Source organism: Emiliania huxleyi, assembly GCF_000372725.1.
Source record: "Emiliania huxleyi CCMP1516 chromosome Unknown EMIHUscaffold_176, whole genome shotgun sequence".
Lineage (NCBI taxonomy): Eukaryota > Haptophyta > Isochrysidales > Noelaerhabdaceae > Emiliania > Emiliania huxleyi.
The window spans coordinates 215785-226996 of record NW_005200824.1 but is presented as its reverse complement, the minus strand read 5'-3'; the positions used below and the strand labels follow the sequence as shown (position 1 = coordinate 226996).

At 65.3% G+C, this 11212-nt stretch overlaps 4 protein-coding genes across 4 annotated transcripts in view; 2 read left to right on the top strand and 2 right to left on the bottom strand.

The window, feature by feature from the left end:
• EMIHUDRAFT_429722 (hypothetical protein) overlaps nt 1–1478 on the bottom strand; it is a gene marked incomplete at its 5' end in the record, with an annotated part of 2175 nt that extends 697 nt beyond the window's left edge. The window contains 3 exons of the mRNA XM_005783863.1: nt 507–939; nt 1025–1159; nt 1278–1478. Of these exons, the coding sequence (XP_005783920.1) occupies nt 661–939; nt 1025–1159; nt 1278–1478 (615 nt within the window). The 3' untranslated portion in view covers nt 507–660. The remainder of the gene's footprint in view (nt 1–506; nt 940–1024; nt 1160–1277) is intronic.
• Nucleotides 1479–2423: 945 nt separating this feature from the next.
• EMIHUDRAFT_442228 (hypothetical protein) lies at nt 2424–3586 on the bottom strand. The gene is made up of 2 exons (XM_005783862.1): nt 2912–3586; nt 2424–2754 (listed from the first exon to the last, which is right to left on the bottom strand). The coding sequence occupies exons 1-2, from the start codon at nt 3219–3221 to the stop codon at nt 2666–2668; spliced, it is 399 nt and encodes a 132-aa protein (XP_005783919.1). The 5' UTR covers nt 3222–3586; the 3' UTR covers nt 2424–2665.
• A 2104-nt stretch (nt 3587–5690) lies between these two features.
• On the top strand, nt 5691–6754 carry EMIHUDRAFT_231895 (hypothetical protein; the record flags this gene model as incomplete). Its single annotated transcript, XM_005783861.1, has 3 exons — nt 5691–5781; nt 6151–6198; nt 6576–6754. 3 exons carry the CDS (start codon nt 5691–5693, stop codon nt 6752–6754), a joined length of 318 nt encoding a protein of 105 aa, XP_005783918.1.
• A 964-nt stretch (nt 6755–7718) lies between these two features.
• The window catches only part of EMIHUDRAFT_456311 (hypothetical protein), a gene marked incomplete at its 5' end in the record, with an annotated part of 4263 nt that continues 769 nt past the window's right edge, over nt 7719–11212 (top strand). Inside the window, 14 exons of the mRNA XM_005783860.1 lie at nt 7719–7742; nt 7955–8077; nt 8273–8422; nt 8540–8773; nt 8836–8949; nt 9196–9246; nt 9334–9390; nt 9465–9627; nt 9801–9850; nt 9926–10019; nt 10087–10213; nt 10526–10571; nt 10643–10715; nt 10792–10883. Coding sequence (XP_005783917.1) covers nt 7719–7742; nt 7955–8077; nt 8273–8422; nt 8540–8773; nt 8836–8949; nt 9196–9246; nt 9334–9390; nt 9465–9627; nt 9801–9850; nt 9926–10019; nt 10087–10213; nt 10526–10571; nt 10643–10715; nt 10792–10883 — 1398 coding nt within the window. The remainder of the gene's footprint in view (nt 7743–7954; nt 8078–8272; nt 8423–8539; nt 8774–8835; nt 8950–9195; nt 9247–9333; nt 9391–9464; nt 9628–9800; nt 9851–9925; nt 10020–10086; nt 10214–10525; nt 10572–10642; nt 10716–10791; nt 10884–11212) is intronic.

Genomic DNA, 11212 nt, shown 5'->3' with positions numbered 1-11212 from the left:
TCTGAGCGCTCAGAGCGGTCGGAGGGCTCAGAGGATCGACCCCTCCGAGCCCTAATGGAGCCCTCTAGCCCTCCAGCCCTCCCGACCCCTCCGAGCCCTCCGAGCCCTCTTGGGGGGCAGTCACATAAGCCGCGACTTCGTTTTCTTTATCTTTTTGCGACCCCTCCCGGAGGGCCCTTCCTTCCGACCCCTCTCGAGCCCTCCCGCCACGAAGATCCTCCCCTGTCCGACCGTCCCTCCGAGCCCACCCGGCGTCCGGGGAGGGGGTTAGCCCTGTGGAGCCCTCCCGACGCCGATCCGACGGGGACCCCTCCAGCCCTGTGGGCTGGCGAGCCCTCCGGTCGGAGGGGTGGAAGTGGGAGGGCTCGAAGACGGAGACCTCTCTCGCTCCGGGAGGGTGGAGGGGTGGAGGGTGGAGGGGTGGAGGGGTGGTTGAGCCCTCTAGCTCTATCGATATAGCCCTACCCCTCCCGCCGTTTTAGGGCCTCCCCACCCGCTATGCTCGCCTGCATGAGCCGAGGACTGCGGGCTAGGGGCCACGCAGCGCACTTCTCTACACTGCGCGCAGCGACGTGAGCGTCCGTGGGATCCAGGCTCTCACCGAGGCGCACGGGGAGGGGGAGGGCCGGGGCCGGAACGGCGCGGCGGTCGCCGCCGGCGTCAAAAGATGGTGATGAGGGCGAAGCCGGTGTAGAAGAGCATCACGGGATAGAGGAGGAGCCACCGCTGGTCGTCCGCCTGCAGGATGATGACGAAGAAGAGGGCGGCGGCGTTGGAGCACCAAAACACCGTCAGCGGCACGAAGAGCGCCCCCCACGCGCCGGTCAGGTCGAGCGGGAGCGAGAGGGCGGCGAGCAGCACGATCGGCAGCAGGCAGTAGCCGAGGACGGAGGCGGTGCGGTAGATGTCAATCCCCTTCATTGACATGAGGTTGAGCACCTGCGGTGCGGATGCGGGTCTCGGCGTGTGCTCGCTTCCGTACCAGGGGCCCTGCCTGCTGCTTCTACTCGCGCGGGGAGAGCACCGCCCAAAGCGCGAGCAGGCCCGTCACAAACACGACGTATATATACGAGAACTGGACCTTGCCCTTGAGCAGCAGCACCGCCGCCAGCGCAAAGCAAAAGATGAGCGGGCCCGCAAAGTCCGAGTCGTCGATCACCTGCGGGGTGTGAAGAGACACCGTTCACAGCTTCAGGGTGTGAAGAGACGCACGTGCGGAGTCGTCGATCACCTGCAAAAAGTGTCGCGCAGCCGTCTCAGGGACGTGTTGTGTGGACGTGTCGCCCGCAGCGTCCGGCGCTGTCGGTCGCCTCCTGGTCGAGCTTGGACCGGCGCGGCCACAGCACCGCGCGCGTCTTGGAGACGATGTGCGAAAAGTTGATCCCGAGCTCCTCCAGGATGGGCGGCTCGTCCTCCTCTCCCTCGCCGAGAAGCGTCTGCGAAAGCTTCCAGCTCGCCGACAGGTTCCGCTTGCGCATCCCCTCGCTCGGCTCGGGCGGGCCGCCCCCGCCGTCCATGCTCCCCGACGTGCTCTCCCACCCGCCGCCGCCGTACCCGCCCGGCTGTGGCTGGAAGCCGACGCCGCCCGTCGGCTGCGGCAGCTGCGGCGCAGCCTGCTGCGGCTGCTGTGGCGTGTACGAGTAGGAGGGAGTGCCGTTGCCGAAACCGTACGCGTCGTCCGCGTCTCCGGGGGCGCGCATGTATACCGGTGCACGCGAGGAGGCTCTGACGCCGCTGGCCGGGCAGCGATCACAGGGGCTTGGTGCAGCGCCGCTGCGGCCCGCACGCGTGTACGAATTCTTTTCACTAGCGCCGCCCAGGCTTGGAAGAGACGCGAGCCTGGGATGGCAGTGGCCAATTCGCGTGCTCCGTCGTCACTGAGCTGGCCAGAAACATTCGTGCAATAAAGATTTTCCGGCGCAGGATTAGTCGACCAGTCATGAGGTATCCGCCGAGCAAAACGAAAGGTGCGATGCTTGCGAACACGTCGTGTGGATCGGCATCGAGCACGGGCCGAGGATAGCTGCGATCATCGCGATGGCAAACACAACAGCGATTGCAGCCTGAACGCCGAGCATGTTCTGCTGCGAGGGGACGTTCCTCCTTCCTCCTTTGGGGCGACGTGGCGGAAGGGCGTGGCGGAAACGAGGAAAGTATGGCCTCGGATTCACGCCCCGGCGGGGGGGTGCCGTGATATTGGATGGGCATCCCCGGTGCCGCCGCGAGAAAAGGGCCTGTATCGAGTCACTGTATCTTCCCGCGATGTGTCGCGGACAAACCCAAGTAGACGCGAGGTCGGGTGGGGATTCATCTTCATTCACCTTCGCGCTTCGGGCGGGGGTCGCACGCACGCCGCGTGGGGCGTGGGGCGAGGGGGCGTGTGTGTGTGATATCGCGTATACCCGTTAGCCGTTTTTACAACTGGCGTTGGTCGAGTAAGAACATTTCATGCGTCGCTCCGCCCGAGGGGGCCGCCAACACAGCATGTGTGCATGTGTCGAGAAGGGGAGAAGAGGAGCGGCGCGGGTAACGGTAAGTAAGGCGCGCGGGGCAGCAGCGCACTCGCCCCTGTCGGATGCGACGGCGCCTCAGGCCTTTGCCGATTTCGTCTTTCGCGAAGTGGGGAGTGCGGAGAGGTTGCCGGTCGAGACCCGATTCCGGTTCGTCAAGGAGAAAGCCTTTGTCCTTGAGCATCATCGCCTTGAACTGCTCGAAGGTGATGCAGCTGTTCTCGCCGCCGCTCGAGGCGATCATCTGTGGGGGGATATGGGAGATATGGAGCGTGCGGGCCGAGAAGGATAGGAGCTGAGTGAACCCATCTCGCCCCCCAGCCCTTGCCCTAGCCCTAATCCAATTTGACTCTCGCCCCAGCCCTTGCCCTAGCAACCCCTTGACTACGTAGCCGACAGACCTCGTACTCGTCCCCCAGCGTGCAGCGCAGCTCCAGCTTGGAGATGTACCCGTCGCCGGGCTCGGGCTCGGGCTCGGGCTCGGGCTCGGGCTCGGAATCGGGCTCGGAATCGGGCTCGGGTTCGGGTTCGGGTTCGGGTTCGGGTTCGGGTTCGGGTTCGGGTTAGATAGCCCAGGCGAACCCCGCAAGTGGCTCCGGCGGGAAGGCCACATAGTCGGGCGGGCCGGTCCGCGCCGCGCGGGAGCCATTGACCCCGCGGCATCGCCGGTCCCGCAAGACAGGCAGCTCGAGCTTCTGGTGCGGTGTGCATTCACGGCACATGAAGAGGTGTCGCCAAAGCCGCTCCATCGCCCACGGCACGCGCAGGGCACAACCGGCGCCAAAGTGCTCCGCCAGTAAGTACCAATAGACGTCGAGCGGCAGGCGCGTAATCGCTGCGGAGCGCACGATCATGAATGCCCCCGCAAAGGTCCGAAAAAGTCTGTCCTCAGGTGGGGCGTGCCGTCCGAGAACAGCACGGAGGAGTGGCCCGAAGCACGGCAGCTGCCACCGTGGGTTCAGACCACACGCCGTGTGCTGCAGGATTGCCTGGCACGGAGCGAGGCGGGCGACGTCTTGGTCGGCATTCAGGCGTGCTGCGTTGACGAGAGGTGCGGTGAGGTAGCAGGGTTGTCCCGATGGCCCTGTGGAGATGAACGGCCCGCCCTGGGCGAAGCACACGCACACGTGCTCGTGCTCGATGTGCGCATAATGCTCAACGATCCACTGCAAGAAGCTGAGAGACTCACGACCAACATTTGCCGTCTTCTGCACCACAGCTACCGGCGCCTGGATGCCCGTAGTCCAGTCGAGGGACTCGTTGTAGCGAGCGACGACGAGGGTGCTGCAGCGGCATGTATGATTCAGCGCCATGTCAAAGGCAGTGAGTTGTTTGGGCTAGTCTAAAGGCAGTGAAGGGGTGCATGCACATATAGCCAGATTCACCCTTGGGGACCCGCCCCAGCACACAGCCCAGGCACGACGGCAAGAAACCCAAGGGTGAAATAGCCAGATGCGAAGCACGCGACACGACACAAATACCTGCTCAAACGACTCGTCAAGACCCTTCGCTCGGCGTGGGGCATGCTCATCGAGATGGAGCCGACTGCACACCTCAGTTACAGTAACCCAAAACAACCTGACGTGGCGGCGGCGAACATTGGCAAAGGGCATGTGCGCCTCGTTGGCGACTTGAAACTGACGAGCTCGCTTGCGTGCAAGGGTGGCGATCGGCTCGGCTGGAAGGGGGCTTTTGTCGCCTTCGGCAACACCGAGCGGGCGCTGCTCGACTTAGTGTTAGGGCATGCTGCATGGCCGCGGCCGGGAGGGGGGGGGGAGGGGGGGAGGGAGGCGGAGGATGCAGAGGCGGAGGCGGCGGCGGCGGAAGAGGAGGAGGGGGAGAGTGAGGGGGAGGCGGAGGCGGGGGCACCTGTGACGGCCCGCTACGAGAAGGGCGAGTACCGGTTCGCGCGGGAGAAGAATTGCGACCTGCGTTTGCTCGACTTCGAGACGTTCGGCGGCTTCGGGGACGGCGTCCGCAGAATTCTTCGGCAGGCGGCGGACCAGCTGAGTAACAAACTTTCGCACGCTCAGCACCTCGATGAGGTCACATGGACCACCAAGAACTGGCACGGGCTGCAGATGCAGCGCTTGTCTGTCGTTCTCCACACCGCTGTGGCGTGGCAGACGGTGAACGAGCTAGCGTGCGGGGACAGCGGCATTGTGCACGGAGCTAAGTGCATTGCCGTTCTTAACGGAGTCGCTTAGGCGGCTCCGGTGGTGTGCCGGTGATAGTACTAGCACGCGCCAGTTCGCACCTGTGTCGAGCCTGTGTGCTGTGAGAGAGAGTTCTTTTGTTTAAATTCTTTCAGCGCCTTCAATTTTTATTACTCTCGGGCCCGCGCCCCACGGCCGGGAGAAAGGGGAGTGACAGTTTGGGACGGCGAAAAAGAGAACCTCGTTGGCGGCTCGACAGGCTTCTTTTTTCTCTGTCAATCAGGGAGTGTCGTTCGTTGTAAAATTCTCTGTCAATCATGTCCGCTCGCTCTCACGCCGCTTCGCCGCGCCACCGTTTGTAGTATTACGAGGAGAAAGAAGCAATGCCGATCGACGTCGTCCTCCGCAGCGTGCCTCTCCACCTCACCGAGACGCCCAGCTCTGTGCTCTCCTCGGCGTCGAGACGGTCACCCGCTTCCGGCGCACGTCCGGCCCGTCCGAGAAGCAAAAGCCTCTCCACCTCGTGCGGGCGTGCTGCCGAAGCGAGAGTCAGGCGGAGCAGCTTCTGCTGCAGGGTCGCGTGAGTCTTGACGGGCAGGAGTGCGCCGTGGAGCGACCAAAGGGGCGGCCTCAGAGCGGTGGAACCCTGAGAGGGGGGGGCAAGCGAGGGTTGGTATGTGCATGGCTCCCGTGACGAAACCGAACAACGCACCAGGCGACTCTGTCTCTGAACGCGGGATCGAATCGTATTGCAATGGAGGCACCTAGAGCAAAATTGAGCCTGCTCAGGTGTGAACGCCCTAAGTGCCTAGAGCAAAATTGAGCCCGCTCAGGGATAGGGAGCGGCCCCCGCAGTTGAAGGCGAGGAGGTCATGATCGAGGCCTTCGGAAAGCTCGGCCGCGAGAACGAAGAGAGCAAGGCTCTCGGCCGCGACGGCGAAGGCAAAGCACGGCGAGGCCGCGAAGGCGTCCGGGCGAGCATATTTCTTCTTTCTTCTTCCCTATTTGGGGATTCCTTTTGCAGATGCTGCTCCCTGCGTGGTCCGTCGTCAACCATGAGTGCGAGTGTAGGGCTAGCGGTAGGCTGCTAGCCTGTGAGGAGAGCGTGTTGTCCGGTATTACCCAAGCGGCCTCACCGACAAGTCGCTCCTATCCGTGCCACGCCTATCCGTGATCCTGCCGTTACCGCGCCGTCCTTGCTCCTCCCTGCCGTGCCGCTCCTTCCTCCGTGCCGCGCCACCCTTGCCGTTTAGCCCGCCGCCCCCCCTGCCGTCCGTTACCGCCGTGCCGCCGTACCGCCGCTCCTACAGTGCCATGCCCCGTGCCGCTTGTCCCGCCGTCCGATGCCCTGCCTGCCGTCTGTTGCCGCCGCGCCGCCTTACCGCCGACCCTTGCCGTGCCGCGCCGCCTTTACACACACCCATACTTCCTGCTTCGACGGGGTTTGTGTTGAGGAGTGACCCGTGCCGCCGTGTGCCCCGCAGCGGCCTCGCTGGGCCAGAAAGTCGGCCCCGAGTGCCAGCAGCAGCCTCGTTGAGCCAGAACGTCGGCTCGCGAGGTGGGTGCTAGTATGAGCCCGATACGTCGCAGTGCTCTTGCAGAGGCGGTTAGTGGTGCACTAACTAACCCCGCAACAACATCTCTCTCTAACCCCGAGCGGACTCAGGGCCGGTGCTTTGACGCAGTATATTGTACTTCGAGGTAGTATGAACTCAGAACGGCCCCCCGAGAGCGCCTCTTCGACGCCCACGGGTCCCAGGGGGTCGGAGGGGTTGCGAGAGGGCCTGGACTATTTTTTGTTTGAATCCCGGAGGCCGTTCGAACATATAACGTGCGTTCCACGTGCCCGTCCCCAGCAAGGACAACATGCTAGCCCAGCAGGCCGCTCTCACCGCCGCCCGCGGCGTAGGCAAGGCGGCAAAGGGTGGCAAGGGCGGCGGCAAGGGCGGTGGCAAGGGTTGTGGCCGTGTGGCGCACCAGACCCACTTTGCGCCGCCGCCCTCAACGCCCGATACTCGGTTGAGCCGGCGGAGCGACGGCGGCAGAGTTGCGGCCGCCGGCGACCTCACACGGCGTCGAGCGCCGTAGAGACGGCCCCGAGAGCCGCCGCCAGGTGTGCCACGACCGCGGTCGCGAGGCTCGTGGCGATGGATGCGCCAGATCCGCTTGCGCCGCCGCCCTCAACGCCCGATACTCGGTCAGAGCCGGCGGAGCGACGGCGGCGGAGTTGCGGCCGCTGGCGACCTCACACGGCGTCGAGCGCCGTAGAGACGGCCCCGAGAGCCGCCGCCAGGTGTGCCACGACCGCGGTCGCGAGGCTCGTGGCGATGGATGCGCCAGATCCGCTTGCGCCGCCGCCCTCAACGCCCGATATACTCGGTCAGAGCCGGCGGAGCGACGGCGGCGGAGTTGCGGCCGCCGGCGACCTTCCCCTCGACCACGCCGCCGACCCGTCGACAAGCACGTGCGGACTGCCATCGAGAAGAAGGAGACGGAGGGCGGCGCATCCGGAGCCCGCGGGCGCAGCGTGGGCGGGCGCGGGCGCGGGCGGGCGCGCGCGCGGGAACCCCGCCAGCGGAGGCGACAATGCCTCTGGCGGCTCTGCAGGCGGCGCGCGGCGCGCCCCTCGCCGGTCTCCCGCACGCTCCTGAGGGCCGAGAGGGCCGAGAGGCGGGGTCGGTGACCCGGGGGCATGGGCGGTGCGGCCCGCGCCGCGCGCGGGCGCGTGACAGCCCGTGAGTGCCGAGATCGGGTCCGTACTTCGACGTAGTATGGGCCCCCGGGGGCCCATCTACAGCAGCGGCGAAGTGAGCGTGTTTGTGGTGTTGGTGTGGCGTCTGAGCTTGGATCTGTGACTAAAGCCGGTTACCACTGATGGATCCCCACCCGAATAACACACAGTGAGCGCCCCAGCGCTTCACTACGCCCTCCGCGCGAAATCTCGCTAGTGCTGTGAGAAAGTATATTGTACTTTTGAGTAGTACGGGTACGGTTCCCGAGACCGCGAGAAACCCTGTTCGGGTCACTCCTCATCGCAAACCCTGTACGCTCAATGTATGTCGCAAACCCCGGGTATGTACGTAAGAGCCACTTACATTGAGAGAGAGAGAGAGAAACATACATTGAAAATCCCTGTGTCACCCATCCCTCCCTTCGGATGCTTTAAGTCCGCGTTTTACTTGGCCACAGGCGCCGGCCCACACGCGGAATCAGCGCTGTGAGTCGCGCCACACATCCGCACCACCGGCCCTCCCTCTCGCCCGATCGCGCTCGCCGCGCCACCCACAGGACCGCCACCTCGGGGCCATGGGACGCAAGAGCTACGGACCTGTGTTGAACTACTTCAAACACGTCCCTGACGACCTCGTCGTCACCTCCACGCCCGGCCTCATCATCTCCGCTCTCGGCACGGTGCGCCGCGCCGCCGTGCCGCCGGCGCCGAGCCTGCTCCTCTCAAAGCAGAGGAGCCGCCGGACTGCCGAACCGGCCGGAGATATGAGGGAGTCCCGCTGCTGCCCGCGCCGCACTCGGCACACACGTCGGGGCAGCCGCCGCCGCGGTCCCGCTCTGGGCTCCACGCGCCTGCGCGCGCCTGCCGGCCCGCAGGTTGTGCTGATCACACTCTTCCTCTTTGAGCTCTCGGCGTATCTCACAGTCACCTCGACCACCGACCTTGTCGTCGACGAGCTTGTCGACGAGACGCTGCGAGTCAACTTCAACGTCACGCTGCACCAGGTGCCGTGCGAGTTCCTCTCGGTGGACGTCTCCGACATGACGGGCGCCGCGACACACGACATCCGCAAGGACAGCCCCAAGTGGCGGCTCGACTCGATGCTGTGAACAGCGTCTCTTCACACCTTCCGCTGTGAACAGGACATCCTCAAGTGGCGGCTCGACTCGAACCAGCGAGTCGTGCGGGACGCGGCGGCGGTGAGCGCGGTGGAGACGAGGGATGCGAAGCGGGCGGCGGACGCTGCCATGTCCAAGGAGCCGGTCTCGCCGTCGTACGGCGACGAGGATGAGGAGGAGCCGCCCGACACGGACCTCTCGCAGCCGCTGTCGCCGGACACGTTCGTCCCCTTCCTGCAGCAGCACGAGCTCAGCCTGGTCAGCTTCTACGCGCCCTGGTGCTGTGAGCAGCGTCTCTTCACACCTGCAGCTGTGAACAGGTCAACTTTTACGCGCCCTGGTGCATCTGGTGCCAGCGGCTCGAGCCTGTCTACCTCGAGGCGGCCGCAAAGGTGCCGAGCCTCGAGTTCCACGGGCACACGCGGTTGGCGCAGGTGTCGCGCGCGCGCCGCCGCGCCCAAGGAGTGCCGCCGCTTCACAGCTGTCTTTGGACGCCGCTCGTCTCTGTGTCAGGTCGACTGCGTCGCCTTCCAGGAGTTTTGCGTCAAGCATATGATTCGCGCCTACCCGACGCTTCGCATGTACAAAGACGGCAACGACAAGGCCTCTCGAGCTCTGGGGACGGGCGGGCGGCGGGCGGCGGTGAGCGGCGCCTCCTTCACACCTGCAGCTGTGAACAGGAGTTTGAGCTCTTCACCGACGAGCGGTCGGTGGGCGCCATCCTCGGCTTTGTGCGCAAGCAGATGGCCTTCTCCTGCCGCTCCTCGCACGCCGTGCTGCTGTGAACAGCGTCTCTTCACACCTCGCGCTGTGAACAGGACTCCTACCGCACCTCGCACGCCGTGCTGCGGAAGCAGCATGCCGCGCGCTTCGAGGTGCGGCGCGGCGCCTTGCTTGCTGCATCTCGGCGACCTCTCGGCGACCTCTCGGCGATCTCTCGGCTCCATAGGTGCGGCGCGGCGCCCTGTCAGCGGGCCGCGACCTCTACCGCGCCAAGATGCCCATCGTGGCTGCGAACACCTTCTGCGGCAACAACGAGGAGTGCATCGGCTTCACGTACGCCGCGGAGGAGATGCCTGCCAAGGACGCCAAGCCAGACCCGTTCATGCCGGGCGCGCATATCTCCCCATATCTCCCCATACCTCCCCCATACCTCCCCCATACCTCCCCATACCTCGAGCCGGACCCGTTCATGCCGGGCGCGCAGCCGCGCACCGCAATAGGGAGAGAGAGAAGAGAGGGAGAGAGAGAGCGGGGGACGTCACGCGCCGCGCCGACGCACCAGGCGAGAACCCCCTCATCTACTTCAAGAGCGGCAGGGCGGGCGAGGCGCAGGTCAACGCAGAACAAGCAGAGGACTTCCTACCCCAGACTCAAGAGCCACCACACCAGCCGTAGGACTGAGAATAGGTCAACGCAGACAAGCAGTGGACCTCCTACCTCAAAATCAACAACGCGACTGCGCCCGTCTCCTCGTCGGGATCGCTGCACCACGGGCCAGAGGGACATCTCCCCCTATCTCCCCACATCTCCCCACATCTCCCCATCTCTCACCCATCTCTCCGCCGCAGGCTGCATGGTCGCCGGCCACCTCCGCGTGCGCAAGGTGCCGGGCGTGCTGAAGCTCGTCCTCCACTCACCGGAGCACGACCATGAGCACGCGCTCATCAACTCGTCGCACGCCGTCAACGAGTTTTGGTGAGCGATGGGGAGAGATGGGGAGATGTGGGGAGATCAACTCGTCGCACGCCGTCAACTTTGGCGCGACTGCCACGCCGCACCGCCCCGCACCGCCCCCCGCCGCCCTTCTTCCGCCCTTCCCCCGCCCCCCTTGCCCCGCCCTTCGGCGGTCCCCCCCCCCCCCCCGCCCGCCCGCCGCCGCTGACGCGTCACGGTTGCCTGCAGGTGCGGCGAGCCGCTCTCCCAAGATTGGCCCGAGAGCACCCGAGAGTACCCGAGAGCACCTGAGAGCACCCGAGAGCACCCGAGAGTACCCGAGAGCACCCGCAGGTACGGCGAGCCGCTCTCTCGCTTCCAGCGCTCGAGGCTGAGCGAGGCGACGCATGCCTCAAGAAGAGGTCCCGTGCGGCGCGGTTGGCGTCACCGCGCGTGTCACGATTGCGGTAGGCGGACCGCTTCGAGATCGACTCGCCGACCTCGCACCGTCTCGAGTCGATTCCGTTCATCTCGGACGCCGCCGGCGACAGCGACGCGGCGGCGGCGGCGAGGCGGCGGCGACGGCCGCGAGGAGCGTGCGGGTCGGGACTGCGCCGTAGGCGACAGCCACGTGCACTACCTCAAGGTGGTGACTAAGGTGGTGCGGCGCTACTCTGCTCGCGACGCCGACACACTCGTCTACAAGTACACGGTGCGGAGATAGGGAGATAGGGAGATAGGGGGAGATAGGGGGAGATGACACGCTCGTCTACAAGTACACGGTGCGGAGATAGGGAGATAGGGAGATAGGGGGAGATAGGGGGAGATGACACACTCGTCTACAAGTACACGGTGCGGAGATAGGGAGATAGGGAGATAGGGGGAGATAGGGGGAGATGACACGCTCGTCTACAAGTACACGGTGCGGAGATAGGGAGATAGGGAGATAGGGGGAGATAGGGGGAGATGACACGCTCGTCTACAAGTACACGGTGCGATCGACCCGCTCGGCCGGAGCTCCGCCCCGTGTACTTGTAGACG

Coding starts and splice junctions, on each gene's coding strand:
- EMIHUDRAFT_442228 (XM_005783862.1), bottom strand. CDS start 3,221: ATGCACACCGCACCAGAAGCTCGAGCTGCCTGTCTTGCGGGACCGGCG. Junction 2,755..2,911: donor CGCTGGGGGACGAGTACGAG/GTCTGTCGGCTA, acceptor ATCCCCCCACAG/ATGATCGCCTCGAGCGGCGG.